A 21956-nucleotide genomic window follows, 5' to 3' on the forward strand; every position below is an offset into this window, starting at 1 on the left:
GTCCCAAAGTTTCATCCATAAAAGGGAATAGCACAGAGCTCTTTGCTCTCCACGCCATCGGATTGGCTGTTGAGTGCGTGCAGAAGTCGAGTCTGACCGCATTCATTCAGCCGTAAACCCTCTGTTGAGGACAGCTGTACCGTGTGGTCTGAACAACGGTTACTGGTTAAGCGAGTATACGCCATCCATGCGCGGAAAATTACAGTGCCCGCAGTTTGTTTAATACATTACGGCAACGAAATAAATCTGCGAACATGTAAGTTTTTGGTAATCCAATGAAGAAACTAGAGCACGGCTAAATGTCAAAGCCGTGTCATATTCAAATGGTATTATCGCAAAGGGTCGCAATTAAATTCCACTTTTCGCTCCCTTCAGATGAAGTGTATAGCCTGCGCCTACGGTGCTCCACAGTGCAAATGAGATGGCTTTGTGTTTCGGCTGAAAAAGCACCCAGCTACAGCAGTCACTTCCACGGTGGCAGGCTTAGCTGCTATTTTTGCTAGTGCATTGAACATGGCAGGAGCTTAATCAAGGCTTTCGCACATGCAGCCGTTTGATATCATCACGAAATACTCCACAGACTGATGCTAGATAGTGCAGCGACGCCTTCCCGGATTTTGCCCATGCCTCTGTCTCTTGAGACTTGTCGCCTTTCGGGTGAATGCGGCGTTAACGCTTCTTTTCTTTCTGCGATAGACGGCTACATCACTACCCTAGCTGTGCTCATATGCGCAGCTTTTTTTATCTATATTGTCGACGTCATCTCCCCTTTACTTGATGCACCTGTTAAGTAACACCGACAACCGGCGGGCCGGACGGCGCGCTTAGGATAGCTTGGCTGCAAAGGGAACACCTGTCCGTGCAGCGCCGGCAGGTTTTATGACGCATGTCGAGAAACCCAGCGTCACAAATTTGCCGGTTCTAAAAAAACTAAGATCTTTCCCGACGAATGGTTATTATTGCTGTCTGTTTCCAGCCTACGTTGTGCGCAAACACGTCAGATCTGACTGCCGCGTGTACGTGCCTGATAACGAGAAAAAAGGACTTTCCACATTACCCACATACCATCGTATGTCCTGCGCACTCATACTGCTAGTCTGTTATGCACTAAGACTAACTCGTGCTGAGGCAGTTTTCCCTGCTCTCAAAGTGAAAAACAGGAGACGCCCGAGGGCCTTCGGGCAGTATTCGCCGTTATCAGTAATACAATGATTTATACGCCCTCTCTTCCAGAGCAAAATGGCAATCAGTGAGGAAGAATTTGTGATCAGTGGCCTGTCGGCCCACTTCCCGCAAGCGGACCATCTAGTTGAGCTTAAGGAGAAGTTGTACGCTGGCATCGACTTAGTGACAAATGACGAAGCTCGCTGGCCTCGAGGTAGGTCTGAACGCTCATGCGGCTGTTGTAGTTCCTTACTGCGTTGTGACTGCTGCCATGTATAGGTGCGTTCATGCTAACAATACCGGGGGGTAGAAGCCTTGACAGTAGAGAAAAAAAAGATTACTATAAGATCTATAGGTGTTCGCGATTATTTTTTCTTCCATTTCTGTGCAGTTACAGTCTCCACTTCCTCTAATACCTTAAACAAACTCCATGACAAATTGGGTGCGTGAAATAATGCATGAAGGAGCACGAAGGAATGGAGAGCAAAAAAAAAATTATTCCACAAGAGCTGATTATCAAATGGAGGCTTTTAAGGCAGCGCTAAAGCGTACGCTTTGAACAATGTAGTAAGCTCGGCTCGTAGGCCTACGGTTATTCTTAAAAGAGTGCGAAATTCTCCGGGGCAAGCTAAGGCAAACTTATAAGGTAGAGTGTTCATGTAGCCCTGACTATCAACAAGAGCTTTCTAATTAAGACTGCCAAATGAATGCCAGCGCTCGCGATGTCATTCTCTTCTTGTACCGTCCTTCCCGTTTTTTATGAGTGATCATAGAGAGGCTAGCCGAATATATAAATGGTCTCAGATTTCGACTAAAAGAACTGCAATCTTTCTTGGTAGGTGGAATTACAATTACTTCCCTGTCAAATATTTCTAGCTGGTGGCAGATAAGAGCTTAGCTCAAAAGTACATTCTTGCTACCATTAAAAAAACAACAGTTAATACGTTCTATGCAAACTTTTCAACCTATCTCCATTGCAGGACACCTAGGCCTACCAGAGCGAATGGGAACGATTCGAGACCTCTCCAAGTTCGACGCACAGTTCTTCGGCGTGAATCCCAAACAGGCGCACCTGATGGATCCCCAGATCCGCCTCTTGCTGAAGACCACGTACGAAGCCATCGTCGACGCTGGCTACGACCCCGACACGCTACGGGGACGCAAAGTGGGCGTCTTTATCGGCTGCTTTTACGTTGAATCGGAAGAGTCGTTTAATGTGGACACAGACAAGGTCGACGGCTACAGCGTCCTCGGAAGTGGCCGGGCCATGTTCTCGAATCGCATTTCCTATTCTTTCGACTTCAAAGGTAAGCAAGAGCCTAGGGCGAATGAAAATTAAATGGCCAGCACTTGTCCCTGGAGGCTTCTGAGGCCTCCCTGAGCTAGCGCCCCACTCCCTTATTTATTTATTTATTTGTTCACGTTTTACCCATAGAGGCCCTCCAGAGGAGGGTATTTCGTGGGAGGGGGGGGATGATACAATAGTTACTAACCTCGATACATTTTATCAAGAAGTGGACACAGAAACGTTAAAACTTAAGGCATAACGCAAAAAGAAAAAATGAACACAAACAAACAGAACAAATTTTTGCACATTTCCGTAACAGCAAAGAAGCTCTTGGAATTTTTTAATGTCCGCTTCTGTGGCGATGACTAATGGAAAACTATTCCTTCAATGATAGTATGCGGAATGAATGAATTTGGCGTAAGACGGTGAATGACACTTAACGCCTTTAATTTTGAATGTATGATCACAGCGTGGAAAGATGGCATGAGATATCTGGAACAAATCGCTGCAAAGAGATGGGTTGTGATAAAGCTTATGGAAAAGCGTTAAACGAGCAAGTTTGCGGCGATGTGAAAGATCTTGTGACATCGCCTGTGAAGGGCGAGTAGTCTGAAAATATGAAGCGAACAGCACGGTTGTGCAGGGATTCGATGTTAGTGATAACGTAGGCTTGTTCATGGTTCCAAATGGCCGCAGCATATTCCATTTTAGGGCGTATTAGAGTTATATAAGCAAGTTTTTTAACATGCATAGGGGCGTGTCTGAGGTTACGTTTAACAAGACCAAGTGAGCGGTTAGCAGATGCTTGGACGAGGCCGATATGGCGATGCCATGTTAGCTCAAACTGAAGGGTCACGCCGAGGTACTTGTATGTTGCTGTTAGTTGTGCAGTATCGACTTTAAGAATTTAAGTGGTTGGAATGCGAGCGGTACGACGAGTGAAAGATATTAGTTTTTTTTTCAGAAACATTTAATGTCATTAATCAGGATGAGCACCACAACTTTCCTGTGTTCAGGTCAGATTTGCAGGAATCGGCAGTGACTGTCACTAGCAATGTTACGGTCACTCATCGCGCAATGCAAATAAAAAGCACTTCACAATCACAAGGAATAAAGTTTGAGAGCTTAAGAAATTTGGGCCTAGAAATTCTCTGGGCGCTCTCTTTAAATGGCGTAAACATCAGGCTCAAAATTTCCAAGTACCAGAAATTTTGACATGCGTCAGGGTTCTTGAAGTCATGAATCCATCCTCAACAACCATCGTTTGCCGTTGTTTACTTTGACCGGTGTTTTTTTTTTTCCACGTTTCTCACACCTTTGAGGCCAGGCGACACGTGTTTACTGTCTCCTGACTTTTTTTTTCTATTGCTGTTTGCGGTTCTCATAATTGTGCTATACTAGGTATGTACCACGCTCAAAACGTTGTGCTCTTGTCGACAGACTAGAATATTTTGCGGGCTTGTAGAGTGATGACGCCAATGTAACGTCCGCTAACTTTGCTTTTTTGTCGTTTCTATCGCTGACTCCGTGCCCTAGTGCGTTAAGGAATTCGCTTTGAAAGACAACGTGATCTATAGACGAAACGGCCTTCTGAAGCAACTGCTGGGTGGCATTACATCGAGGGCGGGGAGAATCTACGGCATTATTCTGAACGTTCCATTATTATAGGACTTAACCAGACATCAAGTGCATGTCTCTAACATTTAGTTTTTGTGATGCGTCTTCAGGGCCAAGCGTCACAGTCGACACGGCGTGCTCTTCGGCAATGACAGCCCTGAATCACGCTCTGCTGGCTCTCCGTGCGGGACAGTGCGATGCAGCCATTGTGGGCGGGTCCAATATCTGCCTCAAGCCAGCCACGATGCTGTCCTTCTTGCGTTTAGGGATGCTTTCCCCAGAAGGGATGTGCAAGTCATTTGACTCCAATGGTATGTCTTTCACGCACCCGTACTTATATTTTACTTCTACTTTACCCGCACATTTTTTTACTATATATGCCGGACTCAGCTACCATGGTAGGGCCCAGCAGCCATTGCAATGTTCACCAGGAATTCTGCGTTTTTTAAAATTCAGTGAACTGAAGTTTAAATGCTAGGCCTGAAATTGCGAAATGAAAGCCCCACGTTTGAAATTCTCTGTCATTTTCCTGGCTTTAGTGTTGTACACTTGCTTCACTCAAGACAAATTATTAGATTTAATATAGGTCGCCAGAAACCTTATATGGTACCAAAGGCTTGCACGGTGCGCTTATTTTTCATGCTCGCTATCTACGGAACGCATTCAGGGGTTAATGCCTTACAGGAATTATTTTCATGCGCTTGTGAAAAAAAAAACATTTAGTTTTATAGAGGCTGGTCTCGTTACTCACGGCTTTAAAATACACTTAAAATCAATTCAATACAGTTGTCTCTGCTAGATGTAGTGATTCACGTATTGTAATATAGCTTGGTTGGTGTTTTTTTTTTTCTTTGCAGCGAGTGGGTACGCCCGCAGTGAGAGCGTGGGCGCATTTTTCATTCAACGTCAGTGCGAGGCTCGGCGGATCTACGCCAAACTGGTTCATGTGAAAGCCAACGTGGACGGCTACAAGACTGAAGGTAAGCGTATTGCCAAAAACAAAACCTTCAGCGCTTTTCAAGCGCCATCCTCTAACCTGAGCAGCGCTGCTGTTAAAGCTACCGCGTGTCAGCGTGCAGAAGGGCTCATCATACGCGCCAGCCAGCAACCGGGCACGTAGTGAAACCTGCTTAAAAACACAATGCAGAAGAACCTTTATTGGACAAACTGGCACTGTAGTGACACAAAAAGCCGAGGTCTCGGACGTTTCATGGTGAGACGTATGGGCGAAAAGCTGCTTTGTAAAGGACGGTTCTAGAGTAAAAATAGAAGCGCTTGAAAGCACCTGCACACTAATAAAGATGGAGGCTTTGCTACCTTCACCGAGTTGGTAGTTGTGAGGAGTTGAAACTCGCTCGAGCTGTATCCAGAAAACACATTTTGTGTCGGTGTCAAAAAATGAACTTCCCGAGTCAGGCAAATAAGCTCTAAAACAAGATTCTCTTGGGCAGACAAGGCATAAAATTTAATTTTGTTACAAATGCGCGCGCACGCACGCACGCACGCTCGCACGCACGCACGCACGCACACACACACACACACGCACACGCACACTCACACTCACACTCACACTCACACGCACACGCACACGCACACGCACACGCACACGCAAACGCACACTCACACTCACACGCACATTCACACGCACGCACAGGCAAAGACACCTTAACGTCGCAATCGTAGCCGGTTCAACAGGCCAGGAACGCAGGCGAGCGGGTCGCAACCCAGGTGCCTTCCCCGTTCTTGCCCACTACGGGACTTCTGCAATTCCTTAACACTGTATATATAAATAAGTCCAGGCAGGACAGTAACATATCAAGCACTGAACGTAGCAGTTACAGCAACAAAATTCTCGAATAAATGCAGTATTAGTTTTAGACACTATATTTTACTCACTTGCAGAATCATGAATTTGTACAAAAGAATACAGGACAGGTAATGATAATCTCTTTTCACTGCAAGTGCTGAAAGTCTCTGTATGGTACTGATCTCTACCGCCAGCTCGTGTATGGGTCGCCGATGCCATCACACACTCTGCCACCCTTCCCCCCGCCCCCCAATACGTTGTCTCTAAAGACTCGCAGGCAGCTCTGCGTACCTTCACTGAAAGAGCCCTCCCTTTCCCAACCCGATCGGCCTTAGACGCCGCCCTCTTAGCATTAAGCCCACGACCGGTGACCCTTCGGTGGATCCCTGGTGACGTGGGCATCCCCGGCAATGAGCTGGCTCATCACCTTGCCTGCAATACTACACACCGGGCACCGGGATCCCATGGACGAGCCTACCGACGGAGCAGGCGGCCAGGCTTACAAACGTACTGTCGACGAATACTACGCGCAGCAAAAATTGGACTTAGTTGATTTACCACCACCACACCTATCCTTATCGATCCGTGAAGCTCGCATTCTTCGCCGAATGCAATTTAATCTCCTACATACACGAGCCATACTTTGTCGCTCACCAGTACACTTCCACATTTCAGTGCCCAAACTGTCCACACACATATGCAGACATAGAACGCTGCCTTACACAGTGCCACGCAGCCTTCCAGTTCCCCCGCCTATCCTTTCCCCTCACCCCCACCGTGGCCCATCTGGCTCGCCTCCCTGGATCTGAGGCTGCAACGAGCCCTCGTCGCCTTGGCCCAGAACCTACTGAATGCCTAATAGAAAGGATATTCTAATAAAACCGTCACACCACCACCTAGTGCCAGCTAGCAAAAGAAACCGTTTGCCTGTTTTCCACTATCTTCAGAAACAGGTAAGTAATGTCCGAGTGCGAACTTACAAAACATTAAGGGCAGTGCAAGGCTTGAAGTACTTTGAACGCTCCAGCATGAAAAATGTGCTTGTATTATTGATTACTTCGAAAAAGACTGCGGTCTAGAACTTTGAAACGAATGCACAACTTAGGCAGACAGTTCCCGGAATTCATATTCTTTTACTTTCGTGCATCTTTGCCAGAATGGAATAAAAACACCTTTATGTTGAGAAAGTGAAATTTCCATGAGATAATGGTTAGCCCAGGTTCATAGCGGCAGTTGTCAATCTGTACACGAAAGACCTCCAAAGGAACTTCGCCTTGATGGCATTGTCAGCATATGGTCGTCTTTAGAGTTTAGTGTGATCTCCGTGGGCATGAGCAGGAGAAATACGAAGTCTTATCAGCTTCTTCAAAAATCCTGAAGGCATGATATTTAACGCCTGAGGAACCGCTTAGTATGTGTGTCGTATTTGACACCTGTAACGGAAGTTTACTTCATTCCACGCTTGTTGAGCGATGGAGCCCCTACCAAATTTATCAGCGCACTTAAAACACGTTACAGCCGCTACTGTTCGCTCAGTTTTTCATTGCATAGTAAATTGTGAAAAATATTTTAGAAATATGCAAAAATTTTCTGGCAGCTCCATTGCCAGAAAAAGTCTGTAGTGTAGTGTTTTCTGTTCTGAGTTTTTTCTGTTTTTAATCATACATTTTATGTTTTTAGCGTTTCTGTTTTTTAACATACGTTATCTGTTTTGACTACAGAAAATGTGAAAGTGTGTTTTCTGTTTTTTTTCGATACTTTGTTTCTGGTTTACTTATATTTTCTGTTTTGATTGTTTTTTGCCGTATTTGGTTGTTCTTGTCCGTTAAACGTCCATTATGACTCCAGGCGGTTTGTACAAATAATGTTTATTTCAACAAAGCAGCCAGGGAACTTTCAAAACATGAAGCTAAAACATGAAAACGTGAACCGAAATTTTCTGTAAAATTTCTGTAACTTTGCACACATTTTTTAATGTGTAAAAGCCAGGCAAATTGAGGGGTGAACAGTTAATCATCTGCTGAGATGAATCTTATGAGAGAGAGTTTATCAAGCACAGGTGTTCACTTCTCCAGATAAAAAATTACAGGTAAAATTTATTAATTTAGATTCCATATGAGCTGCAAATGCTCTGAGCAAGAAACCAATTTTAAAACCTATTGCTGCTGCGCTATACTTAGCACCCTGTACAATGTGAAGAAGGTCGGAAAATCGGAAAAACGCGCTACGGTCTTAAGGTATTCTTAATCCTGTGGAAAACAATATATTTATGAACAAATATAAAAATTTAAATACAAATCTAAAGAAATATAAAAATATATATATATATAAATATATAGGAACACAAACTCGGCGCTTAAAAGAAATAGGGCCGTTGTGTTCAGCGTCAAGTAGGAAACATGCAATCTATAGGCCTTTTAATGCGGGAGTAAACATCCGTTCGCAGAGGCGAATGTCTGAACAACCGTCGGCAGGAAGTTAAAATAATATCGTATTTTTTGTCTTAGGGCATACGCGTATACCCGTAGTCCTGCCGACCTATGCAAACTGCGTACGAAAGTGTGAAGTGTGCATATTGAAACAGGAGCCGCAGCGAGATAGCCCGCGGGGTGATAAAATCTGATTGAACAGCAAGACTGCTGAATAGCTGCGTGACTGTATGGTGTTTGTTGCCATATCGATGGAAGAGTATGATTAGTGCTTGGATGAAGTTCGTCCAGACTGCGAGGAAGGTTTACGAGTTTAGCGTCATTCTCGGTAGATTGCCCCAATCGAAGTCTCATTCCACGCCCGAATAAGAAAAGAAACAGCGAAAATAAAGCGGAATGAGGAAGAGCCTGCACCTGCGGATCATCAACACGCTTAAACCAATCGAAAATAAAAGAACAGGGCACAAGTGGCCAAAAAAAAATGTAATTTTGTAGAAAAAGAAAATTGTAGAAATAAAATGTGGGCACGGTAACTGGAACGGTGTCCTAAGGGCGCAGCGAGCACAGAGGGATTAAATATCCCCGCAAGTGCTGATTTATTAATAATCGATAGAGTTTATAGGACATGAAGATGCCCAAAAAAGAAAAGAAAAGATGAAAGCACAAAAAGAGAAGTGAAAAAATCCGAATGATGTGACGAAACCGATAAATGGGAGAAGGGACATGGAAGGGCAGGAGGACGGAGTAGATCTGGAATATAAAAGAGAATAGAGACATGGAAGTAGAACAGTAGAAAATAATAGGAAAATATAATTGAGTCCCTTTCCCATGCGAAATTAGAATAAACGAAATCAATATGCTTATAAAAGAATGAGATGGAAAGAAAAGCAAGTAAGATATGGATAAAGAAATATGAAAAATAATTGTGCATCAGGAAAGAAAAACCAAAAATGAAATGAAAATAAACTAAAGAAATAAATGAATATAGACAGGAGAAAGTAATCTGAGTAAATATAAAAATAATTAGAGTAACTATAAAACAACTACCACACAAGAATAAAAAGCACCCAAACGCACTCACATTCACGTGAACACACAAACCACAGTACGTGTCCCCCGAAGGGGCGGACACAGAAGTTTCCATCTCGCATCTCAAACATCTCGCATTTAACATCTCAAAGCGACTCACGCCACGAGGAACACCGTAGTAAAAGGTCACGAAAATTTCGACAATCTGGGGTTCTTTAACCTGTAATGACATCGCACAGTACACGGGCCTCTAGAATTTCACCTCCATCGGAATTGGGCCGCCGCGGTCGGAATCGAACCCGCGTCTTTCGGGTCAGCAGCTGAGTGCCATAACCGTTGACACACCACAGTGGCAGATAGTAGGATTCGCTTCATTCCATAGACACTATCTTATTTCATGTCGGAGCTTTCGTTTCGTGGCAAAAATAGTTTACCCTCAGAGCTACACAAACTCTAGAGAGAAACTGTTTTGCGCTCGCCGCTCAAGGTTACCAACTATTTGTCGAGAGCATGCGTACCCAAGGTGCGCTCAAAACACATTTCTGCGAGCTGGGTCTCTAACTCAACTCGGTGGCATGGAGGGTATCAAGGTTGTTTCAGTTCGGTTGTAAGAGGCCAGCCGTGTTTTTCAAAGAAAGAAGCTCATGTGAGGCAGATGATGAACACGCACTTCCATTTAGAGGCGCTCACGCACTTTTTACACAAGCTGCTGTTTAAGTACATGCAGCATAAGGGTGCTCAAAAAATTACCGAAGACGCATTGTACATTCAAAAATGTCCTTAGGGAATGCCTTGTGGTCAACCCACTGCCGCCTCCCCGAACCGCTTGGCGCGGAATCAATGGGCCGCTTCGGGCACATGCGTCTCACTCATTCTTCTGCAACGCGACGTCTGGTGACGGAGCAGCGGTGCAGCTGCCACCGCCGACGCGCGCGCCCTCGTTCTACCGCTACTGTGTGACGTCACAGTTGCTATGCAGAGCTGCGCCCCCCACCGGCGCGCCGGTTGCTAAGGAGGGGAGGTTGTTGCGCCGCTGCGCGGAGGAGAGGCCACAGTTGGCACGGTTATAGCGCACGGACGGACACCGCGAGCATGAGGCATTAAAGGCTTTCGCCTTATGCTATAACCCGCCAATAACTACTCAGCGGCTTGAGTGTTCGGCTCCTAAGTCGCGGTTAATCCCGACATTGGCGACCGTGTTCTGATGAAAGGGAAATACAAAGACTGCTGTTTACTGTGAGAAGTCAGCGCACGGTAAAGAATCCCGGTGGCCTAAATTATTCTGGAACCTTCCGCTAGGGCGCCTTTCATAGGTCATGCGCCAGTTCAGGATATCAAACCCCCAAGTTTGCGGCCTATCAGTCTGGTTTTTTTTCATGCTTGGGTGGTGAAGAGTTTTTAGTTTGTTTTTGTCAAGCTGGGATGGACATCAAACGTGTTTCAAGCCTTATAATATTGTAACAGGTTCCCCTCTGCCAGACATAACTCAGTTTCCATGTTTGGCGAATTTGATTAAAGTAACAAAAAGTTAGAAGTACGTGGAGTTATGCATTGTATTAGGCACAGGCCAATCGTGATTTTGAGTACAATACTTTTGAATGATTAGAAATAAATTCCGAACCAGCAGGTGCTCGTTCACAAGTCTTTCACAAATATATATTATTCGGGGTTGCTCCTTGAGATAGGTACACGCGAAGTTCACTCGGTAGACGCCTTTCGAGGTGAACTGACTAAAAGCTCCGCGACAGAGCAGCTATACTCCTTTTTGCAGGTGTGTAGAGTGCACTTCCTTCCCATACCAAAGTCACAAACACTTCTGTTCGAAAACAATGGAGCAAAATGATCAAAAGTAGCTTTGTAATAACTGCCACCAGTGCTATGGCCCCATCTATTCGTGTGTAAGCTGAAGGAAAGTGGCCGCAACCTGCACACCCGACGCGACACGCCTGCCCCGTATACGAGGCGCCCGATCCGCACCTCTATTCTTCCACCATGGTTGCTATTGCCAAAAAGAGCTAAAATGTCTTGAAGTCGCCGGCCGACACGTCCCAGTCTTTCCACGACAGTTCCACGGACACCTGCATGCATTATGCCGGTCTGTTTTTTTTTTTCTAATAGTCTCCAACTATGCAGAGGAAATTTCAGCGGGTGTTTTAAAAAATTCCTAATTCGTCGAAATACAAAATGTATTCGGAAATTAGCCGTCAGCCGGGGCAGACACCAGCGTTAGGAAATCATTCAAATCAGCTTTCCAATTAAATGCCTTCAGTTACTATCTTTTGTATTCTTACAGTTTTCTGGTTGGTACCAATGGCGATTACTAGCAAGAGAAGACGATGCCATGTCAATTTTTGAAGCCATGAAAAACTGGTTCTCTACAGCCCTACAGCCGGAGGATATATTGTTTTTTTACTTCAAGAAACAAACCGAGTGCATCTGGCAAGCAGGAAGTTCCGCGCAAATACAACGTCCGCTGGTGACTAGTTGCAATGCATGCGGTGCCCAATTCAAACTGCCTGAGCTTTATACCATGTTATGTGTATGGTGGGGCTTATTCGGAGAAGCTTCTCAAGAGCATGGCCAACATCAGTCCGAGGTCAGCTAGTACAGCCAGGAGCATGCACCAGGCGATGGCCATGCGGCTCGTGCGTATGCCCGTCGTCTAACTTACATGTGGAACTACTTGCGGATGCGTATTAGGCCCTAGCGGTTCCTGACAACACGCAGAAAATTGGTGAGGACGCGCAAATATTAAGGCGAAAGGCTTTCATGCCTCATACTCTCGTGACCCAGGAATGTTAGCAGATGTGTCCGCGTTTCGGCGTCCCTAAACTCTCTCGAGGCTGGGAATTGAACCAGGGCCACTGGCATTGGAAGTGGAGACGCTACCACTCTGCCATGAATGCTCAGGGTTGGGTATGAATAAAGGCGCATCTAGTGAATGGTTTCATGAACGAAATAAAAAGAATAAGAAAACAAAAATAAGAAAAGAAAAGAAAATAAGTAGTTAGAAAAAACCAAAGTGAAAATAAAATTGAAAAAGAAAATATGAAAAATAAAAACAAATAAAAAACACGCACCACCGGGAAACGCTTTCGCCTTGCAGCACTTTAAAGAGCCAAAGTGCCCCCTGAATTTTTTTTTCACGAGTTATCGCAGCGCATCTGTACAAGGAGAACTCAGCGGGCGATGGCAGTGCATAAATGTTCAAATGAAAAGTAATGCAGTTTAAGCACTGTAGCCTGTAACTGCACAGAAACAGTGAAGCGTGGCATCTTTTGCACTACAGGAATCACGGTACCGTCTGGTGCGATGCAGGAGACTCTTTTTCGAGAGGTTTATACTGAAGCCAAGGTTGATCCACTCAGTGTGAACTACGTTGAGGCTCACGGCACAGGCACGCAAGTAGGTGACCCCCAGGAGATGGCTGCCATCAGCAGCGTGTTCTGCAAGCCAGGACGCGAGACTCCACTGAAGATAGGAGCCGTCAAAAGCAACATGGGGCACACAGAGGCTGCTTCAGGTAAGATTTAAGTTCACAGTGCTTTTCCGTCAAACTTAGACCAAAGGCTCCGGCGAATTAATCTGGCGCACGTCGGAAACACAAACATCAGACACAGCAGAAAACTCGTGTTGTTTTCTACAGGGTGAAATGTTGACATGCCTGTTGTTCACTACTGTCTAAAAGTAGCCATACTTTCGGAGATAGGCATGTGAATTACAAGTCTTTCCATGAGTTATGATGCTAGATGGCTGGGTCGTCGGCCCTTACTCTTCGCTGCTGTAGATTCCGAGTGCATCAGATTTCCAAGAGTGATGATATATTTCTTGTCACGCCTAAAGGGTTGTAAATCGGTGACGAAAACTAGTCCACTCCGAGGCAGAAAAACCGAGGTGCTGCACTCTCTTCAGTAGCTGTTTTCTCGAACTAAATTGCCCAAGTCGTAGAATGTCTTCATCGGCACCGAATAGAATGGTCTGCGCACTCCCGCCGCTGGCAGGAGTAGGTAGAGCATAATTTTACTTCGTGCGCTTGTGAATGCGCCACAGCAACCTGGTCGCCTGCGGCCTTCATATCTCGGATAATAATTTCGCCTCAAATTCCGGTAGTTGTAAACAAAAAATTTGATGAGCTTTACCACTTCTTAGCCAAATTATACGGAGTGAAAGCTCTGTTTGGCTTGGTTTGCTTGATTATGCTTTCGTTAAACTTATTTCTTATGCATAGGTTAGACACAGTCTTTCGCACGCATTGCACACACTGCCAAACGGGTTTTCGGTGAAGTCACGTCGAAACTTTGTCGCAGATGAACTTTCCGCCAAACGGATGGTTTGGTCAGTCAACCGCCGGTCAGACTAAGACTCCGATGGTTCAGTCTCACTAACGGATGAAGCAGTCGTCGACGACGTCGCAGCGTGCGGAAGTCGCTAACCGTTTGGCCTTTCTCTACTGGTCATGCTAAGGTTGCTTCGCAAGTCTAGCTTCTCGTTAGTCCTAGGGTTCAGTGGCTGGTTTAGCTCGCTTCCTCTGCTGTACACCTTTTCGGCGAGCTATGTCGGCGGGATTATCGAATGCGGCTTCACAGCGACGCCTATCAATTGGCACACTCAGCCCTGAGCGCGCCTCAATTCATGGCGAAAACGAAGGAGAAGCCCCTGACGTAGCAAAGGTTACACCCTCTTCTAGTCACGTGGTATCACAGCGGCGAAGCTGATTAGCGCGCGTAGCTGCGCTTCTCCTGCCCTCTCCTAATAACGTGGCATCACAGCGCTCGAGCCGGCGAGCGCGCGCGGGTGCTTGGCTAGTCACGTGGTTTGCCTGCGCTCCGGGACTGAAGGTAAAACTTGCATTAAAATTACAATAGAGCTTTCGCCCTAATAGATGCCCTTCTGAGTGGCAGGAACGAAAAGATATGCCTTAGCCAGAGGCTGTCAAAAATTACCGCACAGTGAACAGACGCGGTTTCCCACATAAGTCCGAGAAAAGGCTCTATACTGCCGCGAATTTTACAGATCTACTATAGAATGAAAAAAATTCTGCGCCCTTTGATGATGACGCCCACGTTATCGTAAGTATGTTTCAAAGCAGTGGGCATTTCGAGAGGAAGCTCAGTGCAGAAGCTGCCTATGCTACAGCTGAAGGAAAGCAATTCGGCTTAATACCAGAAAATGCCACAAAAAGGTGATTCCGTCAAAATGATTGCTTATTTCATGCGATCCTAAAACAAAGACGTCAGACCAATGTCACATCGGAAGAGAAAACAGTTAAGCCATTAATTAGCGTACTGAACAGCGACAGTAATTCCTGAACTGTATGCAATAAGTCACAAAAGCTTACAATAAGAATAGGATCAACTAAGTACTAATATATTGTGGACGTCGAATGAAAGGCATGTTATCCTGTTTCATTAAGCAGATCGATACTCGCTATGCAAAGCGAGGAAAAGAAAAGCTAGGTTAGCTGTATGAATGGGAGTGAATAATATTGATGGAAACTCCCGTACTAGAGAATGAAATACATTGTTTTCGGTAATGCAGCAAATGTCGATAGCCGTGCTATAGGGTAAGGAACGTTTACGAATAAAAAGAAGATAAAAATTAAATCCTCGCAGTTGGGGAGAGGGGGCGGGGGGGGGGGGGGTGAATATTGAATATGGACTGTCGAGGCTAGGCGAAGTGGCGCACCCATTTTTTCTAAAACCCGAAGCTGCAGGGCCAGGCCTTCTGTGGTTGCGGTACTAGGCAATGGGAGATTCCAAAAACAAATAGTTCGATGAATTCAGCATAAACAAAGCATGTGTTCTCTAAGAAGGCAGTCCTCTGGTCGCCCACGGACGATTCCTTCCATTTTATGCAGCGTAGCGAAGTCTCTGCTCGCAGTATTCCCTGTCAGCGAATATTTAACGGTAATTTTGTCACTGATTAAAACAGCGCTTAAACAGGATGGTGCAGAAGAACGGGAACAACACGGCGGTAATAAACACGCTTAAACGCACAGTCCTTACTTAAATACATCTTGGTCCCGCATGAGAAGGAAACTACACAAGACATATAAAAATGCAAATGGTCAGGCTGCTAATTAATAATTCATAGGAAATAGATATTCAGTATTTGCCACGAATAAATAAAGATGAAATAGTAACGCACTTGTCGCTTTAGTGCTAGATTCTGGTGGCTTCGTCGATTTCACTGGTGAATTGATCGGTGTGTAATGTATTGATAACGTGGTTCTAGAACTGGGCACACATTTTTTTTCTCGTGGAAGTGCGCGCTTAGATGGCGACTAACTACGACCTTCAGGGACCTGTCGTGCTGTGGAGCCAGTCTTGAAAGATTGGCTGATTTGACCGATGCAACTGCGGCCACAAACGTAGTGATGCATCCTGCGCCGTCTATTCGCAGGCGTTTGTTGCGTCGCTAAGGTGATTCTGGCCATGGAGACTGGTGTTATCGCCGCCAACCTGCACTTCAAACAGCCAAACCCAAACATTCCTTCACTGCTCGACGGTAGTGTTCAAGTGGTGGATAAGGCCACGCCATTTCCTGGAGGGCCGGTCGGCATCAACTCGACTGGCTTCGGGGGCGCCAACGCCCACGTGATTCTGGAGGCTAACCCCAGCCACCACGTTGATAGCATACAGCGTGAGAAGCCTGAGCTGCCGAGGCTCGTTCTTCTCGCTGGGAGAAGCAAACAGTCGCTCGCGGTAAGTTATATGCCATTGTTATTACGTATTACTATATAAATGAATCGCAGTAAGACCGTCTTTAGGCGACATGGGTCACACTAGGAAGGCTAACTTCTTCGGTCCGCCTGATCACCTGCTGCCGTCGACTTCGCTTCCCCTTTAATGCAGTGGAGTGTGTTATTCTGAGATGACCGATTATATTTTCCGTAGAAGAGACGCATTGGCAGTTCTGTATCTTCATATCAGTTTCTAGAACATAACAATAGGCTTTTCAATTCTAATGCGTGGTTCTCTTCTCAAATAGGTTTCAGTCATCGTTACCAGGTATTTTTGTCATTCCGGCGACGTACTAGCGAGCACATAGGCCGGGAAGTAGGCTCAACAGGATATCGGCAAGCTATCTCAGGAGACCAAAGATCCGACTAAGAAACGCCAAAGCATGAAGGCGTCTAACTTTACCGATAGAACAGAACTGGCATTGCTACAAAAGTTAATCAATAACCGCTAGGCAGCCCAATTAAGGAAGTCTAATATGGAGAGAATCGGATATGCTCTAAAGAAAGTAGGTAGCCTAAAAGCAGCCAAGAAACTAGGCATAGGTAAAAACCGGATGTATGTACTAAGAGACAAAGAGGGCAATGTCATAAGCAAGAAGGATGATGCTTAAAGTAGCCTGAGAGCTCTAAACTAAACTATGTAATAACCACTGCAGTAAAGACGTTAATGAGAGAGCCAGTAGCGCACAACACTGGGACATCCCGCCAGTAATGAAAGAGGAAGTACAGAAAGCTCTAGGTGCAATGAAAAGGGGGAGAGCTGCAGGTGAGGATCAGCTAAAGCAAACCTCCTCAGTAGGGAGGAAGATTACACTAGATAAACTAGCCACCCTGGATACGCAATACCTTATGACCTCGAGTGCACCAATAGCTTCGAAACACGCCAACATCATCTTAATTCATCAGAAAGGAGACGTTAAGGACTTGAAAAATTAACGTTCGATCTGCTCACTATCCATTGCTTATAAGGCATTCACTAATGTAATCGCTTATAGACTCAGGACAACCTTAAACTTCAATCAACCAAATGATCAAGGCAGGCTGTCGTAAAGGATGCTCGACGACAGATGATATTCATACTATCAGTCAGGTGATAAAGAGATGGGTAGAGTATGGCCATCTCCTACATTTAGCCTTTATAGATTATGAGAGACCACTTTACTCAGTCCATACGTCAGCAATCATGCAGGCCTGCGGAATGAGTGTTTAGAAGAGCATAATGTAAAAATATTGTTACTTATCTATAGCGGGTGCACAGTTACCATAGTCCTCCATCAAGTCAAAATAAAATTCTAGTAAGAAAGGGTGTCAGGCAGGGATACACAATCTCGATAATGCTATTGACTAAATACCTCCTAGGACATATTCACAGGTATGGATCGGGAACAGCTGGGAATAAGAGTTAATGGAGAATGCCTTCGTAACATGCGATTCGCTCATGACATGCCCTTGCTAAGTAAACCAGGAGATGAACTGAAAAACATTATTGATGACAGGCATAGCAGTACTCTGGGTATAAAAATAATATCCAGAAAACCGAAGTTATGTTCAATAGTCTTAGAAGGGAACAGCAGTTTACAACTGGTAGCGAGGTTGTAGCAGCAGCAGCGGCCTTACGCAGCAGGAGCAGCACCAGCCGCCGAAGACGAGGACGCCGAAGGTCCTCCGAATGGAGCTCGACTCTTGTGCTGGCGAGATGCACCATTCGGCTGAACGCCATCTTACATCTTAGCACTCCAGCCAGTAAATCCATCATTTCCTTCCTCGTGCCGGCCTTATACCTTTCGGGTGCTACAAATTGGTGACTCGGGACGTCCGCTGGAACACCCGTTCCCACCATAGCCAACGCCGACGACAACGCCTCCGCCATGCCTGGTGAAGGACCCTCCAGCGCAGTCCCTGCTCTCTCGCTTCGCCTTCTCCCGTTCTCGGCAGCCGATCCTCAGCTCTGGCTCGCCCAAGTCAACAGCCAGCTCACTATTGGCCGCATCACTAGCCAGGCGCAGAAGTTTCATCACGTCGCTGCGTCGCTACCACCTGAGATTGCCGCCGAAGTCCGCGCCCACCCCGGCCCTATTTAACGCGTACCCATTTCACACCGGAGCACAGGTGAGCGTCCTCCCCCCAGACTTACAACTTCAACTTCTCGTAGTCCTGGCCCATCACTCCAAGCCGCAAACCTCAGCCCCATCGCTACGTACGGCAAACATGCTCTTACACTCAATTTGGGTCTCCGAGGTGTGTTTCGATGGGTTTTCCTCGTCGCAGACTTACGCTACCCAACCCTCGGAGCTGATTGCCTGCTCCACTACAATCCGCTGGTCAGCATGCACAGCAAGTGTCTCGTGGATGTCATGACGAACCTCTCTGTTCAGGGCCTCCGTCTTCGAGAACCGCTTGCCAGTATACCCAGCCCTCACCAGTCCGCCTACGAGGTCCTCCTAGATGAATACCCTTCTCTGCTCCGACCTTCCAACTTCTTACTATCCGTCACACACCAGGTCACGCTTCACATTGTGACCACTGGCCCGCCCACACACGCTCGAGCCCGTCGCCTTGCTCCAGACCGTTTACAGATCGCCCGCTACGAGTTCGAACACATGCTGGAGCTCGGCATTATCCGACCTTCATCTAGTCCATGGGCGTCCCCTCTACACATGGTACCGAAGAAATCCCCAGAGGACTGGCGGCCCTGTGGCGATTACCGCGCCCTCACCAACGCTACCGTTCAGACCGTTATCCCCTACCTCACATCGCGGATTTCACCACCGCGTTGCATGGCGCCACAATTTTCTCTAAAATCGATCTCGTCCAGGCCTACCATCAAGTACTTGTAGAACCATCCGATGTATCCAAAACTGCAATCATTACACCATTCGGCCTTTTCGAATACCTCAGCATGCGATTTGGCCTCCGTACCTCTGGCCAGACGTTTCAACGCTTCGTTGACACAATTACATTGCGTCTACCTTTTTGCATGGCCTACATCTATGACCTCCTGGTATTGAGCCGCGACACAGAGCAGCACTTGCAACACCTCCGGCAGCTGTTTCAACGGCTCTCTGATTACGGACTGATCAACAGAGCAAAATGTGAATTCGGCAAGTCCCAGCTTGACTTCCTTGGTCACCGTGTCAACCACTCCGGCATCCGGCCTCTCCTATCAAAAGTCCAGGCCATTCAAGACTTTTTGCAGCCTGCCTCAATCCGCAAGCTCCGTGAATTTCTCGGCCTTATGAATTTTTATCACCGTTTCATCCCTCACTGTGCTGCACTCCTCAAAGCATTGACAGACATGCTTCAAGGCAAGAAAGCAAACTCCGCACAACTCATATGGTCTTCAGCTGCTCTGGATTCTTTCCGGGCCGCCAAAGCGAAACTCTCCGACCTCGCCTTCCTTGCCGATCCGCACCCTGATGCACCCCTACGCCTCATGGCTGACGCCTCCGACTCCGGCGTTGGAGCCGTGCAACACCAGCTCGTCGATGGTGCTTGGAGCCCTCTATCTTTTTTCTCACACAAGTTTTCCGCTGCCGAAAGGCGCTGCAGTACCTTCGGCCATGAACTTCTTGCCATGTACATGTCCGTGCGGCATTTCAAGCACCTTCTAGAAGGTCGCCAGTTCCACATCGTCACCGACCACAAACCATTTTTTCCATGAAATTGGGGAGCGGTAAATTCTCGCCTCGTGAAATTCGTCACCTTTCGTAAGTGTCAGAATTCACGACCGACATGCGACATGTGCAGTGTTCCGACAATGAACCAGCGGACGTTCTGTCGCGTGTTACTGTTTTCTTCGCCTCTGCTGCTCCATCACTGAACATCGACTTTGCCTCGCTCGCAACAGCACAGCAAATTGACTCGGAAGTTATGGACCTTCGCAAGGACCCTGGTGCGCTGGTTCTCCGAGAAATTCTCCTCCCTTCGTCCCCTGTCCCCATCATCTGCGACACTTCGGCCGGCACTCCACGCCCTTTGGTGCCCTTTGCCTTTCGACGTCTTGTCTTCGATGCCCTCCATGGCCTTTCCCGTCCCGGAATACGCTCCACGCAGCATGTTCTCACAAAACGTTACGCCTGGCCCGGCATCAACAAGGCCGTGCTCGCCTGGGCCTGTGCCTGCCTGGCTTGCCAGCAGTCTAAAACTCAGCGACACATGACCTCTCCCTTCGGCTCTTTCCCTCCGCCGTCAGCCCGTTTTAACAACTTCCACATCGATATCTTGGGTCCCTCGCCACCTTACGCGGGTCATTCAAATCTTCTTACTTGTATCGATCGGTTTACTCGCTGGCCCGAAGCCTTTCCTCTGCCTGACGCCACCAGTGACACCATCGCAAGAACATTCGTCGCCGGTTTGGTCTCCCGGTACGGGGTTCCGTCGACCATCACCACCGACCGTGGCGCCCAGTTTGAAGTTTCTCTTTTTATTGCGAAAGCAATATTGCTCGCAGTTTGAGCCCTTCAGCGTCGTCCCGGCGGTGTAACCACGTTGGACCTTTAGCATGACCTCCGCTGTGACGTCACGCAAGACGGAGAGAGACAGAGCCCCAACTCGTCTCGCCGCGGTCGTCCCAGCGTAACCACGGTGCGCCGAGCAGCAGTTGCGCGTCGCTTCCGCCAGGAGGCGCTCGCTATGATGACGTCACGCCAGACGGAGATATATCGGGCTCCGACCCGGCTCGTCGCAGTCGTCACGGCGTAACCACGCTGTGCGTTTCAGTCAGGCCATGTCGTCCGACATGCACAAGGCAAGGCTGCAGCGATTCGCTCAAGCTAGGAAACGACGGCGGGCTGAACAAACGGATCAAGTTGCTTTCGCAATTTCCGGGCTTAACTAAGCTGAGTCTCTGCCAATTTTTAATCACCTTATGAATTTACTTGGCACTTCACGAATCAGAACTACTGCTTACCATGCCATCGCCAACGGCATGATCGAACGTTTTCATCGTTCGCTAAAAACATCCCTCAAAGCCCAACTCGACACTACCCACTGGACTGCATCCCTACCACTTGTTCTGCTCAGCCTCCGTGCTACGCTAAAACAAGATCTTCGTTGCACTCCGGCAGAACTTGTCTTCGGCTTGACCCTGCGTCTTCCTGATGACTTTTTCGAATCCACCGATTCGTCCACAAGTCCCGAGCCTACCGATTACGTGACGCAGCTCCGCCATTTTCGCCGTCATCTCCGACGCCAGTCTCGGCCATCTTCACACGTTCCATCCGAACTAGCGCCTTGCATACACATCTTTGTTCGCCGAGACTCTGTCCACAAGCCGCTTCGGCGCCCCTACGACGGCCCATTCCGCGTACTCGAAAGAACACCGTAGTTCTTCATCGTGGACATTCATGGGTGCACCTGACACCATTTCAATCGACCGCTTGAAGCCAGCCTCCACAGAAGACGCCCCGCCCACTGGCCCTACATGTGTGGTTTCTCTGCCCCAACGGGCCGGCTGCACTCCTGCGCCATCTTTCTCCGCTACCCCTCAGCAGCGGAAAGTGTCGTTCCGGCTTCCAGCTTCACCGGCCTCCTTCACTAGCGGGAGGGGGGGGGGGGGGGGGCTACTGTAGCAGCAGCAGCGGTCTTACGCAGCAGGAGCAGCACTAGCCGCCGAAGGCGAGGACGCCGAAGTTCCTCCGAATGGAGCTCAACTCCCGTGCCGGCGAGATGCACCGTTCGGATGCACGCCATCTTACATCTTAGCACTCCAGCCAGTAAATCCATCATTTCCTTCCTCGTGCTGGCCTCATACCTTTCGGGTGCAACAACGTGCTTGAGGTGCTAAACGAATACTTCAACTTAGGGAGGTAGCGACCGCGGAACCTGATCAGGAGAGGGAAATAACAAGAAGGAGAAAAAGGGCTGGAGCGCATTTGGTGG

At 47.4% G+C, this 21956-nt stretch overlaps 1 protein-coding gene across 1 annotated transcript in view; it reads left to right on the forward strand.

Moving 5' to 3' along the window:
• Nucleotides 1-1030: 1030 nt before the first annotated feature.
• Nucleotides 1031-21956, forward strand: part of LOC149361713 (fatty acid synthase-like) — a 120000-nt gene continuing 99074 nt past the window's right edge. Inside the window, exons 1-6 of the mRNA XM_089572777.1 lie at nucleotides 1031-1378; nucleotides 2145-2471; nucleotides 4180-4380; nucleotides 4927-5049; nucleotides 12624-12857; nucleotides 15737-16038. Coding sequence (XP_089428903.1) covers nucleotides 1240-1378; nucleotides 2145-2471; nucleotides 4180-4380; nucleotides 4927-5049; nucleotides 12624-12857; nucleotides 15737-16038 — 1326 coding nt within the window. The 5' untranslated portion in view covers nucleotides 1031-1239. The remainder of the gene's footprint in view (nucleotides 1379-2144; nucleotides 2472-4179; nucleotides 4381-4926; nucleotides 5050-12623; nucleotides 12858-15736; nucleotides 16039-21956) is intronic.

The sequence above is a fragment of the Amblyomma mixtum genome, chromosome 2 (genome assembly GCF_055824585.1).
Source record: "Amblyomma mixtum isolate Tamu chromosome 2, ASM5582458v1, whole genome shotgun sequence".
In the NCBI taxonomy this organism is placed as follows: Eukaryota; Metazoa; Arthropoda; class Arachnida; order Ixodida; family Ixodidae; genus Amblyomma; species Amblyomma mixtum.